Here is a 13,889-nt window from a genome sequence, read left to right as displayed (position 1 = left end):
GAACTGAAAGTTTGGCCTGAAGGAGAGGAAATAGGGGAGAGGGCAAGAAATTAAATAGTCAGAATATTCTAGAATATATAAACACACATGTTGCTGGGAGTTCTTGGAATATCTGATTGTTTTTTCTCTCACAAAACCATAACCCCTCATGATGGCAGCCACTTATACTGAGACCAACCAGCATCATAGAGGCTGGAGGACATAGAGATTGAGTTCAGCCTACTCATGGTATCGATAAAAAGGCTGGATCCTGGAAGACTTAAATGACCCACTCAAGGTTCCATAGCTTGGTGAGGGCAGAGCTAAGGTAGAAGCCCTACTTCCCAATGCTTTTCCCATTTATCTGGTGCCTCTATTCTGTGTACTTCAGTTTACTCCATCCTGCAAAGGCTCATAACTGGAACCATCTTTCAAACTGTGCCCCAGGACCTAGGTGCTGAGCTGTAGGAGTGCTGGGTACCCATTCTCTTCACAGGAATGGCTCCTTTCCAGTCTAATCAGGATCCTACCCAAGGTTATTTAAGGAAACCAAAACCAAACCCACTGCCACTGAGTCGATTCTCACTCACAGTGACCCTGTGTTTTGGACAGAGTAGAACTGCCCTGCAGGGTTTCCAAGGCTGTAAATCTTTATGGAAGCAGACCACCTCATCTTTCTCCCACAGAGCAGCTGGTGGGTTTGAACCACTGACATTTTGGTTGGCAACCAAATGCTTTAACCACTATGCCACAAGAGCTCCCTTATTTAAGGAAAATCTATTTTAGAAAGTTTGAAAATCATCAGTCTAAAGATAAATGCACTAGACAGTGGTGACAGTCGCACAACATTGTGAATGTACTAAAATCCACTGAATCGTATGGTTGAAGACAATGTTATTTTATGGTATGTGGATTACATTGCGTTTAAATAAAAGATAAATGCTCCTGAGTTCATGCAGAGGGGGATACTAAGACAAGCAATGTATTATATTCAGGGTCAGGAACCAAATAGGAAATCAACATAATAACCGTGACCCAGAGGGTTTCCCCACCTCTGCCCACAGCCTTCCTGATCCCAGCTGGGTGACCCAGAGCCCCATGGGCTGCTTCTTACCGAGTTGGTGCCGAGGATCTGCAGGTTGGGCTTCTCTGACTCAAGCAGCTTGGCCACCATCTTGAGGAAACTCTCCACAAAGAGGTTGATGCTCTGGCAGTGGCAGGCCATGAGCAGCTGGTCCAGCGCCTCCATGGCAATGCACACGTACCTGGGGAAAGTAGCACCATGGCCATCACTTGGCCTACTGTCTCCTCTACTGCCACTGCATGACTAGGGGCAATCTAGATTAGTCTTTGTCCAATCAAACCAAACCAATATTTATTAAAAGTTTAAAAAATAGCACACAAAGCTTGACTATAGGGCAATTTCTAGAGATATCTATAGTACTACAATGCAAAGCTCCACAGTATTTCTTACAGAAGCTGCCCAATTTCAGACATTGTGTGTCCAAACTGCCTCAGACATGAGCCAGCTTTGCAAATCCAAATATATTAACTACAGCAGTCATGATGTCCTCTAATTTTTTTTTAAGACATCAGATACTATTTTCTCAGGTACCCTTGAGCTACTTCTATAGCATGAAACCATAACAGAAACAACCTCTTTACTCTGGAAAGTTCCTTTTTGCTTTATAAAATACTCATTTCTTTATCCATTAGCCAAGTCCATTGAAGAGTCATCTCTGGGCACATTCACATATGGAACATATCACATTTTTATCTACAGAGTGTCTTTCAAATACAAAGGCAGCATGGTCTTGGAACCTTGGTAACTTAAGAGTCCCAGCCCACCCTTCCTCCAGGAGGGCTACTCTTTCTTGGCTCTGTATAGCCTTGCCCTTCAGAGGGCATCTCAGTCACAGTCCAGGAAACCTGCTGTGCCTGGAAGCCCCAGTACCCACATGTTTCAGGTCCATTGTGTGGGACAACAGAGCAGGGACTGAACCCTGCAGGGCCGGGCAGCAGCCTGGGCTAGAGCCTTTCCAAATGGCATGGGCTTCCCTGAAAAGAAACTCAGACGTATTCAGGAAGCCAAGCAGGGCAGGTAGGGAATAAGGGCAAGTGGAGTGGAATTCTGTTTCTCTCATGAATCATCCCAGCATTCATAAGCATTTCACCATTGTTTCACAGAGCTTAAATTAGAGTAAGGAAGGGGTGGGGGTGGGGGGTTAAGCAAAAGAAGATGCTAGGCCTCCCATACCCCAGGGCTTAGATTGCCGCTTTCCCTTTTCCTTCAAAAAATACCCAGAAACCCTAGGAAAAAATACTTGTTTGCTAGAAGAAAACTTGGCTACTGACTAGGAGTAAAAATTTTGGTAGAAAGTGAAACTGAAAAGTAAAGGCATTTAAAGCCCACTCCTTTGAATACACCATCCTTCATTCCCCATCTTGGACTCCAACACTTAAAGACTCCAAACTAAGGATGGAAGTACTGTAACCATGGATTTCAACTTTTAAAGGATCTTAGAAATTGAAACTCATTGGGACCATCAAACGCCCTAGTCAATGCTCTCTAAGTTTGTCCTTTCTTACAGTAACTGTGGTAATTAAGATTGTATGTCAACTTAGTTGGGCCATGATTCTAAGTGGATTAATAGTTATGCTGTTGTCATCCCCCATGATATCTGATATAATGTAATCACCTTCATAATGAGATCTGCTATGAGTTTCCTTCAGGGTGTGGCCTGTTTCCAGTACATATGGAAAAGCTCTGGCAACACTCTCTGGATTTTTACTCAAGATCTTGCCTCTGGCTCATCATCATCTGGACTTGAACCAGTGGTCTGCCCTTTGCCTGATGATCCTGGGATTGTTGTCTTTGCAGCTTGTGAGCCAACAACCTGCCATTTCACCTGCTGATCTTGGCTTTGTCAGCCTCCAAAGTCAGTAACCTGCTATATTGCCCGTCAATCTTAGGTTCCTCAGTGCCTGCAGCTACATGAGTCAGAAGCCTCCAGCTTAACATTAACTCACAGACTTGGGACCTGCCAGCCTCTACAACCACATGAGCCATCTCCTTGAGATAAATGCCTCTCTCTTTCTTTCTCTATAAGTTTCATTGCTTTTGCATCTCTAGAGAGCCCAAGACAGTAATCTTTCCAGGTATGCCTTAGTCTTTAGGCTTATATTCTCAAAGTGAATAGCACATGGGATTCTCAGGGTGATGTCCACTCAATAGGATTAGGATCATCAGAGATTTGATCTGGACTTGTTGTCCTGGAAGGGGTCCAAAGCAGTAGCAGGTCTGGGAATCCGAACTTGGTTTGGCTGGGTACTTGGAACAGGATGGGCAGGAAGGAGCTGGGGAAGACACCCACTGCAGAGGGGCCCAGGTGAAAGGCAAGAGCAGGTTATAGACCATAGCAGCAGTTGACAACCAGAATCCTAAGGGTACTAGGAGGGCTTCCCAGTAGACGAGAAGGGCAGAATCCAAGGAATCTGGGATGAACTGGAGTTCATGGGCAGCAAGCAAGACCAGATGAAGACTGGAATACTTGACAGGTTACAGCAACAGCAATTCAGCATCAGGGACCAAGGCAGAAGGTGATTTTTAAGAACTGAGGAAAATACAGAGGGGGCCTTAGGAGTGACACAGCAACCACATGTCAAGGGTCTTCACTACCTGTAATGAAGTATCTATGCCTGGTTCTGCTTGAAAATCTTGTGCTCAGTCAGGAGTGGCCCTAGGAACCAGGAGAGGTGCCAAGTTGCCAGTTAAAGAGGAGCAGGAAGGCACAGTCTGGGAACCAGATTTGGCTGAAGAAAAGGGGATTAGGACCAGTAGGCAGAAAGAGAAGAAGAGGCACATTTAGCAGGGCCAGTTATTATCCAAGGATCATTCAAAGAGCAGAGGCCTTGACAAAGAACCTCTTATTCTGGACAGTTTGGATGCGTATAGTCAGCCCCAGTCCTAGGCAGAAACTTCTAAAAAAAGCCTATAGGTATGGGAGATGGAGAGTCCTGAGCTAAAGGAGGGAAAGATGAAATTCCTTATCTAAGAGTCTGTAGTATGTACATCCAAAGGGTTGGCCCTGCCCTCCAACCAGGTCTGTGGTCTTCTGGGAAATCTGTATTTCTTAGGACCTCCACCATGTCAGCTCTTGAGGCCAGGCTCTTTAGAGGAGTAGCTCAATTCTCTTCGGCACATGCATCTCCATCCTTCAGGGCTCAGACAACCTGAGGCTAGATGAGAGCTCCAGGCCCTGGAGATCCTGATGGTGTCTAATACAGCATTCAGGGTGCTGTCAACTCACAAGAATCACTATCAACTGACCCTAAGTCTCACCCAGCACTGACGTTATCTCCCTTGCTCTCTAGCTGCTATGGGTGTTCTAGCAGTTGGGCTATACTGAAAAGGGAAGGACAAACAGGAAGGAGATAATACAAGAAATTCTAGCATTTTGCTGTTCACCATATCACCACTCATCATAGTCCATGCTGATGAATGACACCTTGACATTCACCTCTTATCTTCTCACTGCTCACATTCGATTATCCCTTCTGATGACAAATGTAGGTGATAACAGAGTCCACACAAAATGGGTATGGGGTCATGATACAGGGAGGCAGAGAAGGAAGAAGAGGGTGGCTTTGCCACTGGGTCCAACATCCAAGGCTCATGCGCATATGGTCACACTATAAGTAAATACAGACATCTGCATTATAAGGGAGACACAGCCACTCAGATGGTCTCTATGCCGCTATTTTACTCTTCCAAAGCTGTTGTCAATGATGTGGAAGATGATAATGGTGATGTGTGGGGTTGCGTAGGGAAAGATGGGAAGGGTGCAGAGAGACAACAAGAGATCAGAATTAGATCTAAATGATTTTTCTTCTCTCCAAATATTTATGATTAAGTCCCAGTGAGGCCTTCAAGCCTTTAAATGCTTAGATGCTGCAAGGTCTATTTTTAACAGAGTGGTACCAATTTTGAATTGCATCTCTAAGCCCAGGAGAATGATTCTCAGTGACTCTGCTGGCTGCAGGACAGCTTTATAGAGAGAACCATCATCACAGAGAAGAGAGGAAAAATTAGTATTAAACATTTGATGTTATTGCCAGTATATTAGCTTTTGGTTCAATCTAGGATAAGGTTATTTTTACCTGCTTCAGTATACTTAACAATATGTCAAGGCCTTTTATGTAATCATCATGTACAGTATATTCATACCCCTTTTATTGCGCACGTAACATAATTCTACTATATAAAATGACCACAGAAATGTATTATCTTTGGCCCTGCTTTTACAATATTTGGTAGTGGGTTCTGTACTTTCTAGACCTCCACACTCTGTCAGCACAATGCAAACATTCTCATTCTGGTTCAAGATTGGATCCAACTACTCCACCAGCAGGAGGAGGTCTTGGAGGGGTGCGGGGGCTGATTGATAGGCAGGGGGAGGGGAGGGCAGGTTGGGGAGAGAGAGCATCAAAGGCCCAGAGGGTGGAGGGGCCTGCGTGTTGTGGGGATCAGGCAGTCTGGAGTAGGTCTAGAGTGGGTGTGGTGGGTAAAGTGGTGAGTTAGGGGAAGGTTGTGAAAGACCCCGGAAGTTAAGCTAAGGAGCATAGATTTTATTCTGAAGAAGCTAAGAAAGTGCAGCTTCAAGTTTGTGCTTGGGAAGGTCATATCTAGCAGTACTAATCTGGAAGGACCAGAAGAGGAAAGGTGGGAAGCAGGGACACTATTTATAAAGCTACTTCCATAATCTGGGTAAAAGACAATGAGATTCTGAACCAAGAGAAGGTAGGAGCAGAAGAAAAGTAGAGGATGGATATAAAAGGCTTTGTGAGGAACAGGCCCAGCAAGACTTAAGAATAACTACCCTGAATCCCCGGAAGGAAGATGGGGCAATCTACTTCCGTAGTGATACTGCCTTGGAAACCCAAGGAGGGGTCGCTATGGGTCGGTCTGACTCAATGGCACACAACAACAACAACCCTGAATCTGCAGGATGACAAGCAAAAGTGAAGATGGGGAAACATGCTTACTTTGGACATGTCATCAGGAAAGAACAATTTCCAGAAAAGGACATCATGTTTGGTAAAGTAGGGGGTCGGTAAAAATGAGGGAAACCTTCAATGAGATGGATTGACACAAGAGCCACAGCAACGGACTCAAATATAACAACAATAAGGCACAGGGCCGGGCAACATTTCCTGTTATTTATAAGGTGACTGTAAGTCAGAGCTGACTCCATGGTACCAAACAACAGCCGCCCTAAATCTGCCCAACCCTCTGTCCCTGGAATACCTTAGAGTTATCTCTACATTCAGCCTCTCTCTGAATTGTGGTCATGACTGGGCAGCAAACACCATCTCACATTTTCTTCAAAGTGAAAGTAACATATACTCAATAGAGAATATTTAGAAAACACACACACACAAGTAGGCAGGAAACAAACAAAACTCTACAGCCACCATCTCCACAAAACGAGTACTCTCAACATTCTGGTATATCTGTTTTTATTATATTTTCTAGGTATTGAGATTTGTTGTTGTGTTGTCATTTATTTTTCAACTTGATTGTAAACACTGTGTGGATAATTATGTATTCTATTTTTTCATTTACTTAAGGGATTTTCCACACTAAATGGAAAGCATCTTTATAACACCACTTTTACAGACTAGCTAACATTTCCTCAAGTGACATATACCATAATGTACTGAATTCTTTTTGTTTTGTTGGGCATTTAAGTCATTTCCACTTTTTCATTATTACAGAAAACAACATAATGAACATTTCTGTGTGTAAAGCTGTATTTGTACATAAGATTGATTCCTTGGACTAGATTAATAGAAATGAATTACTGGGTCAAAAACCATAAATGTTTTTGAGGTTCTTGACACATACTTCAAAATTACTTTCTAGAAAGGTCTGATCAATTTGCGCTCCTTCTAGAAAAACATGAAAATGCCTCTCATTTTGCCATCCCTTGATTAATATTAGGAGCTCTGGTGGCACAGTGCCTAAGGCACTTGACTGCTAACCAGAAGGCTGGTGGTTCAAACCTACCAGCCACTCCTCGGAAGGAAGGTTGGGCAATCTACCTCCATAGTGATACTGCCTCGGAAACCCAAGGAGGGGTTGCTATGAGTCATATCCAACTGAATGGCAGTGAGTGATTAATAGTAATCATTAATAGCAATTAATAATATTAGTAACAATTATATTAACATTAATATTAATAATACCAATGATGATGTTGATAGTAATATTAATTAATAATATTAATAAATAACAATAATATTAACTAATATCCCTTGATTAATATTCAGAAGGAAGATTGGGCCATCTACTTCCACAGAGATACTACCTGAGAAACCTAAGGAGGGGTTGCTATGAGTTAAACTGATTCAATGGCAGTGAGTTTTGAATTAATATTAGAAATTATATTTACTTTTTTATTATTAATTTGAGATGTGAATATGGTATGCTACTATTTCAAGTGACATCTTTAATGACATGTTTGTCAAATATTACCCCATGTTTATAACCAATTCTATCTCCTTATTTGTAAATTTCTTATTTATGGTCCTTTGTTTTTATCATATTTTCTAGGCATTGACATTTGTTGTTCTTATGTCAGATCTTTTAACATCCCAGTTTCCCCATTTCACCTGCACTATTTGTTATGAGCCACTAATATGTGAGCTTGAATTTTTTGTCTTATTTTTTAAAGACATTTATTATTGTTCATCTTTTAAATTTTGATTCTTTCTTTCTTTTATATTGTGCTTTGGATGCAAATTTACAGAGGAGAATTTGTTTTACATTCAACAGTTTGTGTACATTTGGTTTCACTCCCCAGTTACTATTCCCAACCCTAACCCACTCTCCTCCTCTCTCTTTCCAGTCACCCCCCCATTCTTGTGCCCTTCTTAGTTAGGCACTCCTGTCTGCCCAGCTTTTTCTCCATGTGAATGCTGCCCCTCTGGTGCCCCATGGCTGATTTCTCCAAGGAGGTGTATCTCTGTAGAGTGGGTGCATCACCTTGGGTTGGGTGTTCTATGTGTAAGTCTTACTACTGTTGGGCTGAGAGCCAGCCCTTGGGAGTGAGTGTACCCCAGGCTTGAAGTGTATCCCAGGGCCATAGTCTTGGGGGTCCCATCAGACTCCATCCTACCACTAATTCTGGTCATTATTGTGTTTTTGAATTTTGTTCCATGTTTTCCTCCCACTCTATCCAGGATCTCCAGTTTTGACCCCTTCCCAAGTAGTTGGCATTGGTAGCCGGGCACCATCAAGTTCTTCTGGTCTCAAGGTCCAGCATATCTTAGGGCTGATTGTTTCCAAATGCCCTTGGTTCTCTTCACTCTTCTTCACTTCAGATGATAGGAGACCATTAGCTGCGTCTTAGATGGCTGCTTGAAATCTTTTAAGACCCCAGCTGCTACTCACCAGAGTAGGTTGTGGAATAAGATTTTTATGTATTATGTTGTGCCAATTGAGCCTGGTGTCCCCCCCCCCTTTTTTGACATCAAAATATTTAAGTTTTTAAACAGCTAAATCTATTCTTCAGCTATTTTCTTGAAGATTTTTTCTCCTTTCTAAACATAGACGCTCTGGTAGCATAGTGCCTAAGGCACTTGACTGCTAACCAGCAGGCTGGAGGTTCAAACCCACCAGCCACTCCTTGGAAGGAAGGTTGGGCAATCTACTTCTGTAGTGATACCACCTCGGAAACCCAAGGAGGGATTGCTATGAGTCGGGTCCGACTCAATGGCACATAACAACAACAACAAACATAGAAAGTCCTTCCCTCATAGGAGATTGATAAATATTTCATGTATGTATTTTTTTAGAGACAGATTACTTCTAACCTTGCCTTCTCACTAGAATGTCAGGTTCTTCTTACTTTTTTAATACGTAAGTTGAATGAGGCAGGATGGGTTTGATGAGAAAAATGGCACATTCTGGACTAGACTAATTTTTGAAGACCCCAGACTGTGTGTGAGGACTTGTGGCTAGCAATATCCAGAGGAAGGATAAATGGATATTGAAGGAAGTTCTCCAAGGAGTATAATACCCCCTTCTTCCCAGATCTTGGCAGTAGCAGCAAATTTTTTTTTTTTTTTTAACTGTGATTTGGGTGAAAGTTTACAGAGCAAATTCACTTTCCATATAGCAGTTCACACACATGTTGTCTCATGACATTGACTACAATTTACCCCAATGCAACAGCTCCCCTCCCACTTCCTCCCCATAGTTACCTCTTCCCTGTGTCCTTCCCTCTATGCGCTTCTGCCCCCGAGCTGTCTCCCTTCTATTCTCCCATGATAGTTTTCTCCAAGGAGTATATCTACCTAATGTAAATGTTCAACTCATGTGCCTGTCTTTTGTTTGGCTGGAAGCCACAGGGATGGGTTCAATTCCAGACCTGAGGGGCAGCTAGGGGCCCTAATCTCAGAGGTTCCATCAGGCTCTATCAGACCAGCAAACCTGGTCCATTTTTTAAAATGATTTTGAATTTTGTTCCACATTGTTCTCCCTCTCTATCCAGGATCTCCTACACAGATCCCTCTCTGAGTGGTTGACAGTGATAGCTGGGCACTATCTAGTTCTTCGGGTCTCATAGTTGTATAGGCAGAGGATCGCATAATGTACTAGCCCCTTGGGCTAATTGTTTCCATGAATCTTTGGTTTTCTTCATTATTCTTTGCTCTGGACGAGGAGAGACCCATCATTGCCTCTAGATGGCTGCTCACAAGCTTTAAAGAACCCAGTCACTACTTGCCAAAGTAAGATGTGGAACAATGTTTTGTGTAGTATGTTATGCCAATTGAGCTTGATGTCCCCTGTGACTATGGTCCCGAGCCCACAGGTGCAACTACTAGCTCCCTCTTGGTAGCTGGCTGTGGCCAAGAAGTGACTACAACCTTGTCTCTTGTCAGCTCTACTATAGACCTGGGAATTCTTACAGAACATAGCAATACACTTGTAGAAACACTGTCTGTCAACCCTATACCTGGTCTTGGGCACACTCCCCCCTGCACAGACATATCTAACAGTTCAGCCTGTCCACCCATCTATCCACCCTTATATCCATGTTTGCCTTCACTGACAATAAAGTACTGTATGTGCAAAAGGATTCATCTTTGTTGTTGTACCTCCCACGTACCTTTCTATGTCTTTCTGTTCCTTAATACTACAGTGTTGATCACTCACATTTGGTACACTGCCCTTCTCTTCACCCAAATCAATACTCATCTCTACCTATCTAACAGTGTTCCCTCCCCTCCCTTCCCACCCCGGTAACCAACAACGAAAATTTCCTTCCATATATAAACATTTCCTTGACTTTTTACAGTAACGGACTAATACAGTATTGTCCTTCTGTGATTTATTTATTTCACTCAGCATAATGTCCTCCAAGGTCATCCACATTATGGGGTGTTTTGCAGGTTCTACATTATTCTTTAGGGCTGCATACTATTCCATTGTGTGTATATACCATAGTTTGTTTATCCATTCTTCAGTTGATGGACACCTAGGTTGTTTCCATCTTCTGGCTATTGTAAATAGTGCTGCGATGAACATGGGTGGGCATATATCTGTTCCTGTCCTGGCTCTCACTTCTTTAGTGAGTAAAGTAATGGAATGGCTGGGTCAAATGGTATTTCTAATTGCAACTTTTTAAGGAATCATCATAATTCTTTCCACAGTGGTTTTACCATTTGACAGTCCCACCAACAGTGTATGAGAGTCCCAATCTCTCCACATCCTTGCCAGCATTTGTTATTTTGTGTCTTGTTGAACTTTGCTACTAGTGTTGGGGCAAGAAGGTATCTCATTGTTCTGATTTGCATCTCTCTAATGGCTAATGATCATGAGCATTTCTTCATATGTTTGGTGGCTGTCTGAATATCCTCTTTGGTGAAGTGTCTATTCATGCCGTTGCAGTAGCAGCAAATTTTAACCTGCCTTTGGAAGAGTAAACGGAACCCACTCCTCCAATCCTAGCCCCCATTTTTTCAGTCTGTTCAATAACACAGCCTACTATCTTTTTTTGGAAAAAAGGACCTAGGGTCACTATGAGTAGAAATTGACTCAATAGCAGTAGGTTTGTTTTGGGTTTTCACATTTGCTGAAAATATCTCTCCTTCCTTCCCATACCACTCACCCATATCGATGGCGACCCACATCGCGGATGAGCCTTTCAGAGAGGTAGGCGCCAATACGATCTAGCTTTTCTGGAGCTGAGAGGGCATAGAAGGTCAGTTTCTCCATGTTGGTCTTCACTAGGCCATCCTGTAAAATACAGACAGTCCACAATCACTGTGGCCACACTACGGCTTCAAGTGTTCAAGTCTTGATGTAAATCACAATTCAATTCAATCAACACTTACAGAGTGCCTATTATGTGTGGGCCAGACAGCATGCTGAGCATCAGGGGTATAAGATGATTAAAACATAGTCCCTCTGAGACCTTACAATGTAGTCCAAAGTGTGCTAGCTATAGATAAGAACAGTAACTGATATTAATGCGTGTGTGTATATATATGTATGTGTGTATTTGAGTTATGACAAACTGCACTTACAATAATTTGTTTTGGGTTTTCTGTACATGTTATCGTTAGTATATGTATTACATACAATATTGCAGCATGTAGTTTGCTATTACCATTCTCAGATGTTCAGTGTAACTGGAACATTACATTTTCCTGGGAAAAAGTTACAGGAAAATGCATGTCGGGAACATGGATATGAGTTATGTGAACACGCTCCAAACATTTGATCAGGATAATATCATGGAAGAGATTGGTGGAAAAATCACCCATATGGCAAAAATGCTTAATTTAGAACTTGATATCTCCAATGTGGAACAGTTCATAGAACACAAAGAAGGAGGAATTGACAGATCAGGATTTGATGAATTTTGACAAGGAAAGAAACAATGAAGAAAAAATAATGAGGAAGAGGAAAAAGAAGTTGTCAAAAAATTTTACAGAGAAAGGCTTAGCTGAAGTTTTTTTCTAAACTAAATCAGGGCTTCAGTTGCTTGAAAACATAAACTCGAATATCTTTTTTTTCGCTTTGCTAACAGGAGGCAGTGAGATGTTACCACAAAATAATGAAGGAAAAAAGAAAAGGACAGATAATGCTCACAAATTTTCTGACTAATAATGCTATCTCCATTCCCAGGGATAATCTAGATAATCCAGAACCTTCTAGGAGCGGAGTTATTACCACAATTAACAAAATGCCAGTATCATCCAACTTTTCATCATGGAGTAAATTTCTATGATTTATGTATCTTTAAATGTATGTATGCATGTATTAAAATATATATGGAAGTTTGTATGTAATGTTTTTAACCTCCAAAGACAAATAAAGATCAGATTTGTAAAGATACTGATAATAAAAGGCAATAATAATGAAAACTGAAAAGAAATGAGGTATTCAATTTAGGTCAGAACCAACTTATGATGAAGTCGGAGACTACCTGTGTGTGCGTGCATGTGTATATATATAATTGTGTGTAAGTATATATACACACACACATAATGTATAGTCTACACGTATGTGTGTGATTGTGTGTGCATATGTATACGTGTGTATGCATGTGCGTATGTGTGTATGTGTATATACACACACACACACACACACATATATATATGTATGTATTTATGACAAAAAACCAAAAAACCAAACTCACTGTCATTGAGTTGGATCTGACTCATAGCAACCCCTCCTTGGGTTTCTGAGGTGGTATCACTATGGAAGTAGATTGGCCTGTCTTCCTTCCGAGGAGTGGCTGGTGGGTTTCAACTGTCAGCCTTTTGGTTAGCAGTCAAATGTCTTAGGCACTACACCACTAGAGCTCCCATATATGACAAGGCTTCATTAAAAGTAATTCACAATTAAAATGAGTTGGGTATCCAGCATGAAGACATGAACAGGAAGAAGAATGAAGCTCTGGTATAATTAGAGAAGTCCCTGGAGGATGCTGCAAATGATCCTCCAACTAACTCATCTAGAAGGGACTGCTGATTCACAGTGAGCAAGTCCAAGACATCAGATTCTGGTGTTTCTCAGACTACAACCCAGAAATGCAGCTTGATGGTTAGAGTGGTGGTCTGGATGGTTAGAGCGGCAGCTTGCCAGCCAAAAATCAAAGCGTTCTGTAAGTGCACACCCAGACACCTGGCAGTCACCATAGGGTACCACGGAGAAAGGCATGGCTCCTGGGCCAAAACCCAAGATGAGCGTGCTCACACTAAATAGCAGGAAATATTATCATCAAGAGAGTTAGCAGTGTGAGGAACCTATCACCCAGAATAAATGAGAAAGAAGTCTTGGTTGTACAGTACTGGCCAAAAGCTTGCCACAACAAATTTCCAGCTGCTTTCTGCCTCCTTCTTCAGAGAGATCCAAATATCCTCATCCTTTATGTTCCCAACAGTCTCTTACCCTGACAGGGCTGTGGCCAAGGCTTCAATTTGTCTGAGAACACCCAGAGTCTACAGCCACTGACAGGCTGCTTTCCCCATGCAGCAGCCTCAGAGGCCCTGCCCCAATGGTGAGAACCACGATGCCAGATAGCATTGGGCAGAAGCTACATGTGCCTACCTCTGGGTCCTCAGGGAAGATGTTGTCAACCAGCCTTTTGTACCTAGGGCGTAGGGCACCACAGCAGCCGCATACACCTGGAATAAGAACAAGAAAATCCCATGAGCAAAGCCTCATGCTCGGCCTGAGGAGACCCGAGAACCAGAGCCAGGAACAGCTTGTAGCTGTAACAAATTCAGGCTGGTCCCTCCCCTAGGGTGCCAGGGCCTTAGCCTTCCCTGGAGTTGGCATCTCCCACTGCTTCTCTACCCCCAAATTCCAAGATATTTGACATTCTCATTCT

The 13,889-nt window shown here is 42.4% G+C and overlaps 1 protein-coding gene across 1 annotated transcript in view; it reads right to left on the bottom strand.

Annotated features, from left to right (window-relative positions):
* Positions 1 to 13,684, bottom strand: part of EFR3B (EFR3 homolog B) — a 60,504-nt gene extending 46,820 nt beyond the window's left edge. The window contains exons 1-3 of the mRNA XM_007939281.2: positions 13,607 to 13,684; positions 11,157 to 11,284; positions 1,094 to 1,244 (exon numbers count right to left, since the gene is read on the bottom strand). Of these exons, the coding sequence (XP_007937472.1) occupies positions 1,094 to 1,244; positions 11,157 to 11,263 (258 nt within the window). The 5' untranslated portion in view covers positions 11,264 to 11,284; positions 13,607 to 13,684. The remainder of the gene's footprint in view (positions 1 to 1,093; positions 1,245 to 11,156; positions 11,285 to 13,606) is intronic.
* Between the last annotated feature and the right edge of the window lie 205 nt (positions 13,685 to 13,889).

The sequence above is a fragment of the Orycteropus afer genome, unplaced genomic scaffold, assembly GCF_000298275.1.
Source record: "Orycteropus afer afer isolate SDZICR_OR568_19922 unplaced genomic scaffold, OryAfe1.0 scaffold00058, whole genome shotgun sequence".
In the NCBI taxonomy this organism is placed as follows: domain Eukaryota; kingdom Metazoa; phylum Chordata; class Mammalia; order Tubulidentata; family Orycteropodidae; genus Orycteropus; species Orycteropus afer.
Note: the sequence above shows the minus strand (reverse complement) of the source record. Positions and strands in the feature narration are given on the sequence as shown.